Below are 19,133 nucleotides of genomic sequence, written 5' to 3'. Positions count from 1 at the left end.
GACAAAAAAAAAGAAAACACACACACTGAGAGTATCTTCTATGTTCAACAGAAGAAATAACGCAAAACAGGTTTGGAATAACACGAGGGTGAGTAAATTATTTAGACAGAATAATTTTAAGCAAACTATCCCTCATCGGCGGAACACAAAATAAAGTATTTTGACAAATATTTCAGTACTTTTGTCCATTTAATGGAAGTCAATGGCAACTAAAACCCTTTGGTTACCAAAATCCTTCAAAATGTATGACAAAACAACATGAGGATGAGTGAATCATGACAGAATCTTCCTTTTTGGGTGAACTATTCCTTTAAATGCACAAGTAAATTATTGTCAATTTAATCACTGAAGAAGGAACTAAGAAGGAGGTATAGTTGCATTGACACATGTATTGGAAAATACAAAAAACATATTAAATAGGTAGGATAAAACAACCCCCGGACGAATCTTTCCAGGATATAACCAGGTAATTGAAAATCATTTTGAAATGGCACTCCACTCCTCCGGAAATATTACATCCAGCAGAGTTTGAAATTGTTCCACTAAAAATTAAACAACTCCTTATAGGCTGACCGCACTTTGACCTGGGTTATTTCAAATGATATCTCGCAGCACTAACCTCTGCAGCCAATAACATTTCTATATATTGTAGAGATCGCGTTCAGAGATATCAGGAGAATGAGACTCAGAGCTTGGCGAAATGAAAAGGTTAATGAAGCCCCATGCTTAATTGTATCAATGTCATCTGGGCCAATGCTGTTGACCCAATTGATCCATGGTCTCTGATCACATTTCACTAAAAGCGGATTCAGAGTCTCAGCAAGGGTGGCTGATTAGCAAGACAGACTCTCTGGTGCCCCGCTAATTGGGAAAATTGTCTACAGAGAGACAATCTCTCTGTAAACCCCATGCTTTCACTGAAGAGAATAGTCACAGCTTGCATTATTATATTTACATGCTAAGCCCTCTGAGGCAAAGCTATATTTGATGTCAAATAAAAGTACAAACACCTTTTAAAACACTATTGCAAGGCACATTTTTCACTGAGCAACTGATAATCCCAATGTGTTCATGTTATTTTGGGGTACAGTGCTCATTTCATGGTGTCAACATTTGTATAAATATAATCTGCACATTCAGTATTTGGTGGGAAATGTCAAACTGACACTCAACAAGATAGTGACATTTGCTGACTGAAATGCTCTTGTTCTCTTGAGCAATCCATGTCTACAACTTCCAAGCCTTTGGCGATGACAGAGGTTAGAAATGATTTGATTGCCTGTAAGCAGAAGTACAGGCCACGTAGGATTATATCCAATACATGCAGGCAACATTCATAATGAGAATATGTTTATCACCTTAAGCCTCCTACACCACACCCTAAGACATCTGGACATTAAAATCCTCCGCTCTGAGAGGAGGATTGTATTCGTACGGATATCACCTGGGCAAACCAAAGCCTGTTTGAATCTCTCTCTCTCTCTCTCTCTCTCTCTCTCTCTCTCTCTCTCTCTCTCTCTCTCTCTCTACAAGAGAAATTAGACCTGTCAACATTAATGTTCCTCTAGACAGACACACTGAAATAAAGCTCTGTGTAGCAGATTATAGGAATGAGGATTAAGGGCCTGTTTGTCTTGATAATTGTTTTTAGGAAATATTAAATATTATTTAACCTTCCAGGTTAGTTAAACAGGTTGGTATCTTCAAATAACAACAAGACAGGGAGAGAGAAAGAGAGGATTTCAATCAAAACGTTATTTACAGATGCTTACATCACTGGATTCAGTACATTAACACATACATTAGGGTCCAAAAGTCTGAGACCACCAGTGAAAATACTTCTATTTCACAATTTTCTAATTTAATACCAAATGTCAAATTATATTATCAGCATAGCAATTTGAGTGAAAATTTAGATTGGACAATCGGTAACACTTTATTTTACAGTGTCCTTATTACTTACCAAAGCAATAACAGTAAATAAATTATGTATAATTACAAGCAACTAACCCTAAACCAAACTCTACTCATATCCCTAACCCTTTAGTACCCTATGTACACGATGTTAATTACTGTTACTCACTACTTAATTGTATAATTACACTGTAACAAGGACACCTTAAAATAGTGTAAATAGTGCAAAGTAGTGTAAAAAGTATGATTAACATGAATTAAAGAATTGCTCAATATTTAGTATGCCTCTTTTTGTTTTAATGAAAAATATGCACACTGTAATCACTGTTTGGGATTTATTTATTTATTTATGTATTAGGGTATATCAATTTAACTGGAATAAGTTGAAATAACGTGAATATCTCTTTCTGACCAACAGTAAAGTCAATATAGGATTTGAGGCTCAAATGTCTAAACAAAAACACCTTTTACTTGGGTTTTTGAAGCAGGAATCAAAACTGAAGTTTTCAGTGCAATATTACTGTGAATGACATAATTGATTGTGCACATAGCATCATCTTAACACCTCTGGTGTGATAATCTCATAAATTATAGTTTTAAGCAGAGAGTTGTTTGCTTTCGGGTCTAAGAGAAGTAATTTTGTAAAACTATAAACATATAATTTAGTATAATTGAAGAATCGATTAAGATTCCACTCCCTGGTCGCAAGCAATTCGTTTAGACGCGGGGCAAATGAGAATTTAAGCAGAAGAATGGCACTTAGTGTAATGGTACACGCAGCCGTGCAGTACTCCTTTAAAAAGACAAACGCACGAGGAATATGAAAATATGACGTGACGTCAGGCGTCGTCTTTAAATATTGATCTCGAGCGCTTGACTGCCGCAAAGCCGCTCTTGAGAACTTCAGAAAGACACAAACATGAGCTGAACGGTGACCAGGCGAGCGCTGCGCGGCTTCGCGTTGGGAACTTGGAAGCAAAATGTGCCTTTTAGACCTGGAATATGCGATTTCCAAAACGGATTACATTTAGTAAGATGCTGTGTCACATTACCAGGTCTAACAAAGGAATTACTTTAAACATTTTCAACACTATATCAGCACAGAATCAAGTCAAGTCAAGTTGCCGGAGTCCAGCTATATGAGGTGATTTCACGTAGCCTACAAAAGTGACGCGACGTCGAAACTAAAGGGCAGTGGAATTACATTTGTTTTTTTGCTAATTTGGAAACTTTACCTTGTTCTTCTCATACTTCCTGTCATCTTAGATGTCCGCTCGGAAATACTAACTATCATTTTCCCAAATGAGATGTAAGTTCGCGCAGTCGGAGTTGATGGGGAGCTCGAGACAACCAGCAAATCTCACAGAGAAACTTACGGGGAAAAACATGCCTTGTTTTCATCCATGGAGACATGGCATATAGGTTCCTGTCCAGCCGAATCGTGCCATCCTCAAACAGATTAAGCAGAAGATTTATTTTTATATTCACTATCTCTTTGTGTTTCATGTATCTATGCTACAGCATCCTCTTCTGTTCCGGTACAATCATGCCTAGCCAGAGATTGGAGGATCACCGCTGCGTCCATCTGAAGAACATGGGAAGTAAAAAACTTTTACAGAAGTCACATTATTGCACTATATCAGCGAAAGCGAGAGTTCTCTCGGATGAGACGAGGGCTGTGGGTCTCTTGAACCTTACTGGCAACCAAAGCAAGCATTCAGCCTTCCAGAAAACACAAGATGTGGTAGATCACAAGCAGAGTAATAACAGTAATTCGCCAAAATACGGGAATAAGAAGTTGCCCAATGCACTTATAGTTGGCGTTAAGAAAGGAGGCACCAGGGCAGTTCTGGAGTTCATCCGGATTCATCCAGATGTTCGAGCTCTTGGGACCGAACCACATTTCTTTGATAGAAATTATGACAAAGGATTGGAATGGTACAGGTAGGTTTTTTTTTCTGGCTTTTTTGCATTGGCATTCTAGTTAGTAAATTCAATAACCAAAGGCAATTGTATAATACCCCCCCCCCCCCCCCCCCCCAAAAAAAAAAAAAAATATATATATATATATATATATTTTTACAAATGTCTTTATTAAATGAACGCAATATCACACAAGTGATGCTGTACTGAAAATTGGCAGCAGGTAATCACAGCCATGCGAATATTCAATACTACAGCACAATTGCAAGAATTATATTAATATTAGGCCTAATAAAGTCAATATTGAGTAACTTGCAGTTCAAACAAAAAAAGTAAAAAAAAAAGTAAATAAAAAAAATTGCATGTTAGTAGGCTGTTTATTTTCCACCAATGAAAATACTTCCAACTTCCAAAAGTCAAGCATCAAGCTTTACTGTGTCATCAAGCAGTGCACTGACTAAAAGCCAGAATGGAATTGATAATATAAGTGTAGTGGGGGGGTGGGGGGGGGTGGCACAGATTTATCTTCCCTTCTCAAAAATCTCTTTACAATCGGCATGAAACAGAAGTTGCGGTGTTCTCTTCTTCCCTATTTTGACGTACTATATATCTGAGTAAAATGGCTTCTCGAACAAGATAAAATTTAGGGGCGGGCTTGATTTTGTCTATTGGGAATTGATTGAATGATTTGTTATTGCTATGATCTCATATGAGTGACAGGTTGTCCCGCCCTCCCACCAGTAGACACATCATCAGAGAAGAGAAGAGATGTTGCAAGACGGAGGGGAAGTTATTTTGATTAAAGATTACAAGAGCACATAAAATAGAAAAAAGTAATAATGATGATGCGCATGTATAAATCATAATAAATACTGCAATATTCCATAAAAAAAAAAAAAAAATCATTGTCAATTTTTGACTTTAATCACTCCAGCACACTATGGGTTTTACATTCCGTTACTAGTGAGGGAAACCTGATCGTGGAGAGAGATTAATATATATATATATATATATATATATATATATATATATATATATATCAGAGAAAACAGAGCTGGTTTAGAAAAAAATAACTAAAAAATAAAATAAAATTGTATCTATCTATCTATCTATCTATCTATCTATATGTGTATATATCTATCTATATGTGTACATATATATATATATATATATATATATATATATATATTCAATTGTTTATATTAGGTTTTGCTTTAAAAAGGAAAGTTATTCCTTGGATAGCATCCATCATGGTCCAATATAATAAATATAAACAAACAAAAAACGTACTCGGTTACTAACGTAACCTCGGTTCTCTCTAGAAGAGGGAACGAGTACTGCGTCTTAGCTAAGACGCTGCGGGAAAAGTCTCTTTTCACGAATATTGAAGCAAAAAATTATCCTTAATTTTAATATTTGTAAAACGCATTTGCCACAGTATGCAGCCATAGGCAAGACGGCTCGTTTGCTCATTGGCTGTTGTACTAGCAAATGCATAAGCCTATCGAGCGCAGGCTGATGCAACATCAGACCAATGAGGCCACTTCCCGCCGACGCGGGCGTGGCCTCGCCCTATAAAGGTAGCTCGAAAAGGCTGACTCACTTGATTTATTTCAACGAAGAAGCGAACCAAAGTGAATCGTACGCACGGCAGGGAACGCAGTACTCGTTCCCTCTTCTAGAGAGAACCGAGGTTACGTTAGTAACCGAGTACGTTCTCTTACGAGAGTTCTCTCGTACTGCGTCTTAGCTAAGACGCTGCGGGAACCCAATGTAAGACGCCGTGCGTGCAGGGATTAACAACCATAAACCTGGAGTATGACCCAGGATTTACAGTGCACAATCACCAGAGGGACTGACATAGAGTCCTAGAACAAGAGGAGGAACTCTCCGTTCTGATATGTGGCTGCGTCTGCAGACATAATATAAGACATCACTTAGACAAGACACCCTTGACTAAAGTGGGAATATGGGTCTTACGTAGAACTGCCCGTAAGATAGTAGTAACGCACTGTGCTTGCATTCTCAGTGTTCAATTACACCGATAACAGCTTGGCCTGCAAAGCGGGAACCTCGAGGTTATAAAACCTGATAAATGTAGACGGCGAGGCCCAGCCTGCCGCCATACAAATATCCTGTAGAGATATTCCACTAGACCAGGCCCACGAAGAGGCAACGCCTCTCGTGGAGTGCGCTCTGACACCCAGCGGGCACTGAAGACCCCTGGAGGTGTATGCCAACGCTATGGCGTCAACTATCCATCTGGATAGGCCTTGTTTCGAAACAGCCGTTCCCTTGGAACGTCCACTGAACGAGACAAAAAGTTGCTCAGTCTGTCTAAAGGCAGCAGAGCGAGACACATAGGCTCTTAAAACCCTGACAGGGCAGAGAGAGCCCAAGTCTCCTTCCTCTTCTAACACCGGCAGGGCGGACAGGGATATAACCTGAGCCCGAAACGGTGTGTTGAGGGATTTCGGCACATAGCCGTGCCTAGGTTTGAGTATGACTCTCGAGTCACTAGGCCCAAACTCCAGACACGACGGGCTCACTGAGAGCGCGTGCAAGTCCCCTATGCGCTTCACTGAAGCAAGGGCCAGCAAAAACACTGTCTTAAATGACAGGTGTTTGAGACTGATCGACTGGATGGGCTCGAAAGGGGAACCTTTCATGGCCTCCAGGACCGTAGAGAGGTCCCAAACAGGGACCGACGGGGGTCTGGGAGGGTTCAGTCTCCTAGCTCCCTTGAGGAAGCGGATGACCAAATCGTTCCTTCCTATCGACTGACCGAGCGTTGTCTCAGCGAACGCTGCGATAGCCGCCACATATACTTTGAGCGTGGATGGGGCTCTGCCCTTATCCAACAGCTCTTGAAGGAAGGAGAGAACCTCCGTTACCTCACAGTCGAAGGGTGAGCATCCCCGAGCCACACACCAACTGGAGAATACCGACCACTTTGAGGCATAGAGCCGTCGAGTCGACGGTGCTCTAGCCTGAGTGATAGTATTTAGCACTCCCACTGAGAAATCAGCGGGTAACCGTTGAGAGCCCACACGTGTAAGGCCCACAACTTCGGTTGAGGGTGCCAAATCGAGCCCCTGGCCTGCGAGAGAAGGTCCCTTCTCAATGGCACCGGCCATGGGGCAGTGTCTGCCAACTGCATCAGCTCTGGAAACCAAGGTTGGTTCCTCCAGAGTGGTGCTACAAGCAGCACTGAGCATTTCGTTTCCCTCACTCGTTCTACCACCTCTGGAAGGAGGGAGACGGGGGGAAAAGCATAGAGCGGGCGGCGCGGCCACCTCTGGGACAGCGCGCTTTCGCTCTTGGAAAAGAACGCGGGGCAGTGAGCGTTTTCGCTGGACGCGAAGAGGTCCACTTCCGCTCTGCCAAATCTCTCCCACAGCAGCTGGACTGTTTGTGGGTGTAGAGACCATTCGCCCGCGGGAATGTTGTTCCTGGACAGCCTGTCTGGACCCACATTCTGTATCCCAGGCACGTGAGCTGCTTTTAGCGAGCGCAAGTTGTGCTGAGCCCATACCAGGAGGCGTTCCGCCAACCTGTATAGATCTCGGGATCTGAGACCGCCCTGGCGATTTATGTAGGACACCACCGACATGTTGTCCGAACGGACTAAGACGTGGTGGCCCTTGATTTGGGGACGAAAACGTGTCAGCGCGTTTTCTACTGCCAGCATTTCCAGACAGTTGATGTGTCGGAGCTTTTCCCGTTCTGACCACAGGCCATATAACGGTCTGCCCTCGAGCAGCGCTCCCCATCCCGAGGTGGAGGCGTCCGTGGACACCACTCTCACTCTCGAGGAAGTCCCCAGGCTTGCACCTGTTTGGTACCAGTCGTTCACCGTCCAAGGTTCTAGAGCTGTAACGCAGCTCTGATTGACTTTGAGACGCAATCGACCAGAAGTCCACGCTCTGCGTGGTACCCGCGCTTTCAGCCAGAACTGCAGGGGGCGCATGCGGAGCAGGCCCAGCTGAAGAACTGGCGATGCTGAAGCCATGAGACCTAGCATCTTCTGAAACGTCTTGAGCGGGAAGGACGCGTCGCAGCGGAGAGATCTCGCTGCGCGCTGAATGCCGAGCGCGCGCTGTGGTGACAGCCGCGCCGTCATAGACTGTGAGTCCAGAACTATGCCCAAAAACGAAATCGTTTGACTGGGGTTCAGTGAACTCTTCGTCCAATTGACTCTGAGACCGAGTTTCTCGAGGTGATCGAGTAACATGGTCCTGTGCTCCACGAGCTCTGATCGTGAATGAGCCAGAATCAGCCAGTCGTCCAAATAGTTCAGCACTCGCATGCCTCTGAGTCTGAGAGGGGCGAGCGCTGCGTCCATGCACTTCGTAAATGTGCGAGGTGCTAGGGACAGACCGAATGGCAGGACTGTATACTGGTATGTCTGACCGTCGAAGGCGAATCTCAAGTATTGCCTGTGACGTGACGCTATCTGTATTTGAAAATACGCGTCCTTCAGATCTATTGACATGAACCAGTCTCCTTCGCGAATATGCGCGAGGATTTTCCTGGTCGTAAGCATTCTGAAACTGCGTTTCACTAATGCTTTGTTCAGCTGTCTCAGATCCAGTATGGGTCTGCAGCCCCCGTCTTTTTTGGGAACCAGAAAGTATCTGCTGTACAGCCCCCGTTCGCTTTGAGCATGAGATACAGGCTCTATAGCCCCTTTGCTCATCAGTTTTGAAATTTCGGCTCGGAGTAGGTGTGCTACTTCCGAATTCACCGTAGTTTCGACACGCGCCGTAAAGCGGGGAGGGCGTCGATAAAACTGTAGCGAGTAGCCTCTCTTTATAATGCTTAGCACCCATTCCGAAACCCCTGGAAGCGCTGCCCATGCATCTGCATGGATGGCTAAGGGTTGGATGCGAAGCGCACTCTGTTGGCTGAGCAACGAAAGCGCTTCGGTGTGCTGTAACACAGGCGTTATGTCTGTGGCATTCGAGGCGTGGGGCGCGCTGATGACAGCGGGCAGAGCGCTCGTCCTCGACCCCACTATGGCTCTTAGCTGAGTGAGGGAGGGCTGAACGGGTCCCGTGGGACTCATATCGTCTGTGAGTAAGTGTGGGCTGGAAGCGCGCACCTTTACTACTTCTGGCGCGTTGTCTGCCTGAGCAGAGCGAACGTGCACGGGTTTCGTTTTTACAGAAACCGTCAGACGTGCGTGACATAGTGATCGTGTGCACTGAGGAGTGGACACGTCTACTATGCAGTGCGCGCGATCGACTTGAGTCGATTTTATGGGCGCGAGCCCTGTGTGAAGGGCTGTGCTTGTGTGTACGGATGGGCACTGAGAAGTGGGCATCAGCGTTACATTTATAGCACCATCGGCCGTGGCCGGGACACCAGAAAATACACTCTTTATGGGATATATCTGGGTAGCCGTGAAAACGGCTTTTGTGTGCAGGCAAGCGGGCAACTGTACGGGCTTGCGCGTTGCATAAGACGCTGAGACAGTCGCAATACCTGGAACTGAAACAGCGGCGCGCTTGGGTGTGAGTCCGGCCGCAGCGGGACTTGTACACCGGCGCTTTCCTAGGCGTGCTAGGATGTGTTCGGGGCTTCCGGTTTCACCACAATCCTCTGCCGTGGACCACGCGGCGCGGGGCGACGGCTGGTAGAGCGAGAGCGGGGTCTCGCGCTGCGTTGCTGTCGTGATGACGCAGCAGGAGGAGGGGGCTGTGGCTGAGAGCTCCGCTGGGTCGGCTTAGCACGACTCGCTGCAGAACTGGAGCGCTTCGGCAGGAAGTGCTTGAAGGCTTGTGACGCTTTCTGGTCCTCTGCGAATCTCTCTATGAACTCATTGACAGAGGATCCGAAGAGGCCAGTGGGATTCAGCGGGGCGTCGAGGAACGCGGTGCGCTCAGACTCGGCCATGTCTGAAAACGTCAGCCACAGATGTCTTACAGCCACAGTGGCGGAAGCCATAACACGTCCCATAGCTTGAGCGGCAGACTTAGTAGCGCGAAGGGTGAGATCCGAAGCGCTTCTCAAATCCGCGAGGCAGATTGCATCAGGTCCCATCTCGTCCAACTTACGGAGGAGATCTCCCTGGAAAATCTGCAGCGTGGCCATGGTGTGTAGTGCAGACGCAGCCTGCCCAGCAGCGGAAAAGATTCGCGCGAGCAGCGATGACGTCGTGCGGCAGGCTTTGGATGGCAACACTGGTTTCGTCCGCCGTCCAGCAGAGGGCGGGCAAAGGTGCGTCGCTATCGCCTGTTCAACCGGCGGAAGTGACTGGTAGCCTCTGTTTTTAGCATCGTCCAGGGCGGAGAATGCTGGAGAAACAGACGAACGAGTTCGTGCTGAGAAGGGAGCGTTCCAGGCCTTTGCCACTTCTTCGTGAAGCTCAGGAAGAAAGGGGGCAGGCTTAGACTCAGGAGAAGCATGCTCACCGGGAAGGAAGCTACCATCCAGCCGGGTACGAGAGGGAGGTGCTGGTGCAGACCACTCGAGGCCGAGACTCGTCGCGGCCAGCGAGAGCACCCGCATCAACTCTTTCTCGATGTTGGCTCGTCTGCTAGGCTTACGAGCAGCGAGCGCGAGATCCTCAGAGCTCGACCAATCGCCGCTGCCCGAAGCTAACAGAGAGCACGTGTCCTCATCCCCCGACGCGGCTTTGAAATCGACTTCCTCTGATGAAGCGGCGGCAGACTGCGGGCGCTGAGCATCAGGAAGTGATACAGGCGAAGCCGGCGAAGCGAGCGGGCGCTCCGGCGAGCTCGGTCGGGCTGTAGAGGACTCCGGAATCCGCTGGGAGCGGCGCTTTTTACGGCGCGGCAACGCGGCGGGGAGTGCAGGCTCGGAGAAAAGTGCCAGGCGAGTCCGCAGAGTCGCCAGAGGCATAAGCTCGCAGTGAGGGCAGCCGCCGTCAGCGAGTGCGAGCGCTGCATGATCTTCACCCAGGCAGGAGACACAGATGACATGACGGTCTCCCTCGCTGAGTGGGGCTCGGCACGAGCCGCAGGAAGGCATCTTTAAAAAGACGCGAGCTCTTTTACGAGTGTGTGTCGCAGGGCGAACACACACACACACAGAGAAACAGAAAAGGATATGAGCGCCGGAAAGCGCAGCAGGTACGGCAGTGGAAGGCGGCGAAGGCCAGCGACTTCAGATGGCTCGTCCCGCTGATGTGCTTGCACTCAGACGACGCTTGCTTCCTATCCGAGATCCAGCGATGTGAGAGGTTCGCTGAAGAGGTGAAAAAAAAATCAAGTGAGTCAGCCTTTTCGAGCTACCTTTATAGGGCGAGGCCACGCCCGCGTCGGCGGGAAGTGGCCTCATTGGTCTGATGTTGCATCAGCCTGCGCTCGATAGGCTTATGCATTTGCTAGTACAACAGCCAATGAGCAAACGAGCCGTCTTGCCTATGGCTGCATACTGTGGCAAATGCGTTTTACAAATATTAAAATTAAGGATAATTTTTTGCTTCAATATTCGTGAAAAGAGACTTTTCCCGCAGCGTCTTAGCTAAGACGCAGTACGAGAGAACTCTCGTAAGAGAACTGATTTAATCAAATAATATTAATAGAATAGCCAAAATGTCAATTTTAAGCAAATCATTCTTCAAAATTGCACAAATCTGAAAAAGAAAAGGAACTGCCTAATGGGTGAAATGTCATAAAGGTAATATCAGCAGAGTGCAAAAATGATGAAAACTGCCTTTTTTTGTGGTGGCAGTAAGACAAGAGCTGAAAACTCAAACTGCTGACAAGGAGATGTTAGCAGTAAGTCATACCGAGAGAGCAGGAATGATAGCGTTTTGGCCAGAGACCCAGAGCGGAATGACACAGAGTGATTGCAGTGTTCGGTTTCAGGGGGAAAATATGCAGATAAAGGCCAATGGATCTCTTTCAAGAGTAAACCTTCCATAAACCCTGCCAGAGAAAGGCATGGATCATATTGATCAGTGGGCAGATTAAAATCAACTCCTTCCTTTCCTTCTTCCCTTTCTACTGATGGGCTGCCATTCAAATACCCATCGGGGAGCCGTTCGACTGTGCAAGAAGTCGGTGTCGATTCTGTGTGGCGTGTAGGGCCGTGATGCAGGGGTCTCTGGGAGACAATATCAGCCCTCCCTGTTTCAGCACGGCATCTGCCTGCAGCACAGCTTCAGTTATTACACACACACATCACATCCCAGCTCAGACAGGACAGAGAGGACTCCCCATGGGTCATGTCCAAACGTGAGGGGGAAAAGCCATAGAAGCCAACAGTACATACTTGTGTGAGAGCAGCCCTTCAGCCATTAGCAGGTGTTGCTGCTTGTTCAGTCTGCTCGTTGTCTGGAAACCACCATAAAACACACTTCTCCTCTATTTACGTTCGTTCAGGGGCAACTCCACTCACCCACAGTCTTCTGGGCTTAAATCAATTGAAGCAGATGTGTTTGTGAGATGTGCGGATCGATGCTAGTCCCTTGTATTTGGACATGGGGAGAAAAAGATGCGGGGGAAAAAGAAAGGAATTCAAAGATGTTGTCATTTACAACATTATTACCGGTAATCTACAGCCACAGCAATCGATCATGGGTGCGTTCACGACAAATTTTTGGGTGAGCTATCCCTTTAAGTTTTATCAATACATTTGATTAGAATAATAAGACACTATAGGGCTATTAGCAAATTAAATCACTATCAACAAAATTTCCACTGCAGAGGAAACACGGAAGCTGCATCTGAAGTGGCATCTAGATGTATTTAGACTGTTTAAAGGGTTAGTTCACCCAAAAATGAAAATTCTGTCATTAATAACTCACCCTCATGTCGTTCCAAACCCGTAAGACTTCCGTTCATCTTCGGAACACAAATGAAGATCTTTTTGATGAAATCTGAGAGATTTCTGTACTCTCCATTGACAGCTACGCAACTACCACTTTGACGCTTCAAAAAGGTCATAAAGAGATCGTAATTTTTTTTTAAATATACATTAATATAACACGTTGTGAAAAATGCAATGATACTTTTAAATATGAAACTAAACCACCAGTAGGCGGCGGCAAGTGACTGTCTTAAGTCATTGAGTCATTGATTCAACTGATTTGTTGAAATGGCTGAATGGGTCAATGTGTCATTAGCCCCTTTAACACATCATTCCTGGTAAATTACCGTAAAATTTCCAGAATGAAATTCACTGAAATTCACATGCTGTTCACACAAGCAACGGCGTTTTGCCTTTTTACCAGTAAAAGACCATTCACACATCAGCAGCAAAATACCGTTAAATTCTGTGATGTCAGTCATCGGAAAATGATCTTTTAACGCCACGCCGTTGTGTTCATTCACCCGTATGAGGAGAAGCGCTAGTTTCACTATCTGTTCAATTTGACAAAATTTTGAGTGAAAGGCATAACGGGTTATCAAATATAATGCATTGTTGCCCTTAAAAACACGAGATGCACATAATAGTAACCAACTGCAGCGCTGATGAATGGACACGTTGAAAAAGCTGCAAGACAGTTAAAAATTATAATTTAGCGCAGATGTTTCAATAGAAAAACTATTAAAAAGCATACTGTAAACAGTGCTGAGTAATCACGTTATTATTGGCCAAAAGCAGACTTCTTTCGTCATCGAGTTTTGGCTTCGTACGTGCAAATGCCAGTAATCTTCATTCCGTATTCACATAGAGCACTCTACCGGTGGTAATGTTACAACTTACCTTACTGGTAAATTGCCTGAACCAATTTATCGGTATTTTTTAAAAGGTCCTGTTCACACATGATCTGTTAACACTAATTTACTGGTAAATTACCAGTAAAGGCTGTGTGTGTGAAAGGGGCTAATATTGACTCACCCAATTCTTTCAAAAACAGTGAAACATTCTGTAATGAAACTCCGCTGTGTGTTGCTCGGATATGCAGCACAGTTCTGCTCCGGCTTTGTTTGGAGCTATGTTCATTGGCGAAATAGAGCAAAATAGTCAATATTGTGTCTAAAATGCAAGTCATTTAATATTAACTACTTGTTTGTTGAACTGTTGTATAAAATCAATGTCACATTTGCAACCGTGCTGATATTTGGGAAAACAGCACTTATTGGTCATGTGATGATGTAATATATTGATAGTTGATCCATGAAACTCTATTTGTGCTCTGATAGGTAGTTTCAACGTAACGTACACAATCCAATCAAATTCACGTATTCATTACCACTTCCCTTTATAACCATGACGCATCCAAATGAATTCACTAACTCTGCGCATTATGCATATTCTTATTCTAGCCCTTCACCTCCCCAGCACCACCTGCTTAGATCTGGTACAGGGATCTTCCTCTGTCTAGCAGCAGAAGCTTGTTTCCATTAATTTCATGATCTGCGCATTTAGCAGAAGCAAGTTGTACTTGCTCTGCAGCAGCAGTAACCTTAGCACCTTCGACAGTGTAGCAGATCTAGTCCAATTATGTTTTGTTATTGATGTTTTAAAAAATGATACTTGTCTGGTCGGGAAAGTAAGATTCTCTTTCACTTGCCGCTTCAAAAAATAATTTATCCTGCCAAGCGGACAAGCGTTAATCTCGAGCATATATATATATATATACATACACACATATATACAGTGCCATGCCTATAAAATAGGCCTCTTATTCTCACACTAAGACACTGAAATAGTCCCCCTAATCCTCACTGAAAGCCATTTTATTTTAGCCACTGACTTCTTGCAATGAGAGGACCAATAAGGGCTGCAATAAAGGGCAGAAGTAATGAGAAAGATGAATTGGCTGATTAAGTCAAAAGTTTCTTATAAAGCCCTTTAATAATGTGTTTTAGAGTCTTGTTTTTCATTTTACTTCAGTCTTTGTCTTGACAGGGCCCATTCATTTAATTCACGTAGTGTTTTTGAGATTACCCCTGGGTTTTTACTAAAAGTTGTCCTAGATGGAGCAGCAACAAAGTCCTTGCTTGAAATAATAAGATCTCTTCTTTTACCTTAAAAAAGTGCAAGCAAGGTTCCTGGACAATTTCATAAATTGTTGAGTTTTGTGTGCTCTACCACTCCTCCGAAGCCTACGAGAGACATGTAATACATATGTGGATGCTCATTACTTTATTTTTAGAATGGACAAGGATCCTTATGGCCTCATTTGTTGTAGGCAAACCTGTTTTCCCATTATGAGTGGACACTTGTGAGCCTGCTGATGTAGGTTTCATATTCATTGGGTTCATCAAATCAAACAAATATTCTGCACTACACACCATCTAAACTTAAAAGGGCATCTGAATTCTATTGATTTTACTATAGTTGGAAGTTCTTCAAGCAGATTCCCTAAGAAATCCTCAGATTGTACGAGACGTCTTTTAACATTTGCTGGAGCCAAGAAATTCCTCCTGGTCCTCCATTAATTGGCTCGAAAGGGAAAGGAGCATTCAGAAAGGTTGACAAGGACAGAAAGTTGGACAGAGCTTATTTAACTGGGAAAACCAAACATTTCTCCATGCACATGAGAGACCTTTCTATTCCCCTGCATCACTAACGGGAATGGCTAATCCCAGTATGGTTCAGAGAGTTGTAGATCTTCCTGTAGCATTAATTACCTACACACTTCTTTCTTGGATGTGCCCCAGAGAACGGCAAGCTACCGAGATGTTTTGATTTGGTGATTTTAGTGTAAATTACTCATTAGACATGAGTGCCACTAGCAAGAGCGGCGAGTAAATATGAGCTACTCCGAGAAAGTGCGTCTACTGATGGGAGTCCATTATGGGACTGACTGGATTAAGGATGAATGTTGAATGCTCCGAGTCACTCTAGAGACAAACCACAGAACCGCTGAGAAGCTGAAGGTGAGCGCTCGGATTCACTTAGAATACTTGAAGAGAAGCAGTCATCATATATTATCATACATTATGGCATTCCACTGGCCCTCTGCTGTGCAAATTAAATCGTGCATATACCGGGCCTATAAAATGCTTTCACCCCTTTAGAATTTAGCACATTTTATTGAGTTACTCTGAAATGCAAAGTAAAAAAAGCCAGACAATTTACTAAATAAATTAGAAAAAACGTGGAACTAAATGAATTTCATGAAAAATCTTTCACTTGCTTTTACGCATGTAAATCACCCCTAAAGTTTTCTTCTATGCACAATAATATAATCTGAGACCACTAGTGCAGCTGAGGTGTTTTTACACATATGCGTGTTGGAGAATCTGCTTCAATGTAGTACATTTCTAGGAAAAGTGTACACCATAAAGACCAAGGACACACTTCATACAATTCAAGTAGAAATCTTTTGTTGGAAAAATAAAGCCCCATGAACCTTTAACTCTATAGGGCTGTGTTTTGTATTTGCACCAAGCATTGCATATTAGAACAAGTTCCCCACAGTGAAGTACAGGTTTTCATGCTTGAATGTTCCAAAAACGCATTCTTTTTTCACATATTCTACATTGCTGCAGCACCTCTCTACTCAGTCTGTCAGTAACGCTATGTTTAGTTCCTGTCTCTGTGAATCCACTCCTTCTGAAAAGCACAATGTGCTCTGATTGGTCGGCTGGATTAGTGTGTCGTGATTGGTCAACCGCTATGAGCGTGAGCATCTGAGCGTATAATGATGCGAGTAATGATACTCAAAATTCAGCTTTGCCATCACAGGAATAATTTATATAGAGATATTAAGAAAAAAAATGGCAACATTTCACAGTATTGATGTTTTACTGTATTTTTGATCAAATAAATGCAGCCTTGGTGAGGATAAAGGCCCTGATATACTCATGGCGAAGTTCTTTTTCGTTCTTAGTTTAGGGGTAAAACGACCATATTAAACAGTGAACAGTACAACATAAAAACAGTGTCAGTACAACTGCATTTTTCTACAATTTTTCTACTCTCCAGTGTGTTCATGTTTTCACTCACAGACGTCTGACCTCGACCATCTGCACAGGCCAAAGTAACCAGAATTTAGATTTTCTACCTAGCCAGAGCAAGCTGTTTCGAACTCCCAAAACGAACTCCAGTCGAAGTTCGTTTCTAGTCTGATTTTGTTCGAAATTACATCACATCAGTTCGTTCTTTGATTTCGCCTTAAGTATATTCGCCTTAAGAGACCACACAACCCTGATTTTTGTAGATTTCTAGATTTCAATTCAGTGAATCTAGTAGCTTCACTCCATTGGTATTCGCCATGTTGATATGCTTTTGCATAAAGTCTAATTGTATCCAGCTTTTGCTATGTTTGCAGACAGCGTCAACAACTGCAGAGATTTCAGATGAAGGCAACTTAGGGTCAACAATTAGGGTCATATTATTCTAATATTTTAATATGGCACGTTTTCTGTGGATGCTTCTCAGTTCATAAAGACAGGGGAGATGCAGAATCCAGAAAAAATCTGGAGAAAAACGTGCTGCAGTCTGCTGAAATACTGAAACTTGGGAGATGATTAATCTTCCAGCAGGACAATGACCCAAAAATATACCAAAAATGTAATAGTTATACTGGAGTGGCATTAACTAAAAATAAAAGAGAGAGAGAGAGAGAGAGAGAGAGAGAGAGAGAGAGAGAGAGAGAGAGAGAGAGAGAGAGAGAGAGAGAGAGAGAGAAAATCAAAGTCACTCCAGATTAATTATATGCATCTGAAAAATGACTTGCTATTCATAAATTGTCCCCATCAAACTTGAAGCATCAGCAGTTTTGTTATGGTGGGAAGGCATGTTTTGCATCACCTGTCTCGACCGAAGAAAATAACAGCTGGGGTGAGGGAGAGGAATGCTAATGTTAGGGGTGTAACGGGTCCTAGTGGGCCAGAATTATCTCAAACTGCCCATCTTGACTAATATCCTCGTAAACGCAGTTGGTTATGTCTTAAATAAACGTAAACAATTGAGAAAGAAAATGGATGCGTATCATTATATTGGATCCGTGCATTAGCTCTTAAAGTGACAGCAGGCTAATATGCCTGCTGCTGTCTGAGTCATTAATGTTAATCAAACAACAACAAAAAAATCCTTTTAACAAAGTATCATGAAGCTTTAACAAAGATTAATTATTTAATTTATACAGTGAAGACTAAGCAGTGTTATTTTACATTCGATTTTTCACTCTCTGTACCTGAATACTGTTTGGCTGATCTGAAAATGATCCGATCAGTGATTCAAAAACCGCAATATGATCCGAACCGTGAGTTTTGTGATCCGCTGCACCCCTAGCTAATGTATTCAATTATCAATTTTTCTTATTATCTGTAGTTCAGTAAAATGTGTGTATTTTTCCCTTTAATGATACAGTACTCTCTATCAATGTGGGAAAAAATCCAAAAGATTGTATAGTACATATACGAGCACCAGCAGAGAGAGCTATAGATATCATTTATCACTTTTTTTTCAGGCTCCAGTGCATAAACATAACCATTTCCCATTTTAAAATCAATTCACACGCCAATGCATATTCACAAGTGCACCTTATGGGAGAAGATAGTGGTGGGAGATGGTGTGGAGTGAAGTTATTTGTAGCTACTGTATGGATGCATGACTTTATTGGGAATGGCTACCATGTCTGCCATTGAACGGCATCATCTATGATGATTACCTTTAAGTAGCTACATCAATAAAAAAAATAAAAAAATAAAAAATAATAATGATAAATAAATACTTATGAGCACAGTAGCACCGTGTTATTTAAGGCTTCTATTTTAATGCTAATAGACAATAACATATCATTTTTGTCCATAGTGTGAAGTCATTAATGTGACAATTTGCAATGAAATTCTGTTAAGATCACACTTTACTTGTGCTTCAATGGATCGCGTATAAGATGAAGTGCAGGCATTCTGTGTTTTGCGTTCAGGTGTCCCTTCAGCCATTTGCATTTCTGCCACATACTGAGTAAGCCTGCTTCTTATTATTCCATGATAATGTTCCCATTATATCCTGCAGCTTTGCAATGAACCCTTTAAACCAGGAGAGAAAAATATGAAGCATTTTCTTTGTGGGTGAATCAGGCCCATTCCCCGCTGGACAATGAAAGCTTTGGCTCGCCTCACTTTTTCACTTCCACAACCTTCTGAAGTGCGCAGTACTCTGTCTGTGGCTTTGAAATGAATGATAACATATTGTGTTTTGACAATGCCACTGATACAAGGCTGAAATGATTTGGGATAATGAAGCAACAATACCATAACATTTTGCACCAATTTTTTTTAATCATTGTCATAAATGTTTTTTTTTTTTTTTTTTTTTTTACAGAACCATCCAACACAGTTCTCGGCTGTGTGAAATTAGAAGCGATTTAAGTAAGGAATAATTTGAATAATAGTTGTTGTGGATGTTGGTTCTTTTTC

General features: G+C 43.3%; 1 protein-coding gene across 1 annotated transcript in view; it reads left to right on the top strand.

Moving 5' to 3' along the window:
- The first annotated feature begins 2,835 nt into the window (after nt 1-2,835).
- The window catches only part of hs3st2 (heparan sulfate (glucosamine) 3-O-sulfotransferase 2), a 35,822-nt gene continuing 19,524 nt past the window's right edge, over nt 2,836-19,133 (top strand). Inside the window, exon 1 of the mRNA XM_084421133.1 lies at nt 2,836-3,858. Coding sequence (XP_084277259.1) covers nt 3,326-3,858 — 533 coding nt within the window. The 5' untranslated portion in view covers nt 2,836-3,325. The remainder of the gene's footprint in view (nt 3,859-19,133) is intronic.

This window comes from Rutilus rutilus (genome assembly GCF_951802725.1).
Source record: "Rutilus rutilus genome assembly, chromosome: 1".
Taxonomy (NCBI): Eukaryota; Metazoa; Chordata; class Actinopteri; order Cypriniformes; family Leuciscidae; genus Rutilus; species Rutilus rutilus.
This window is presented reverse-complemented; position numbering and strand designations above follow the sequence as displayed.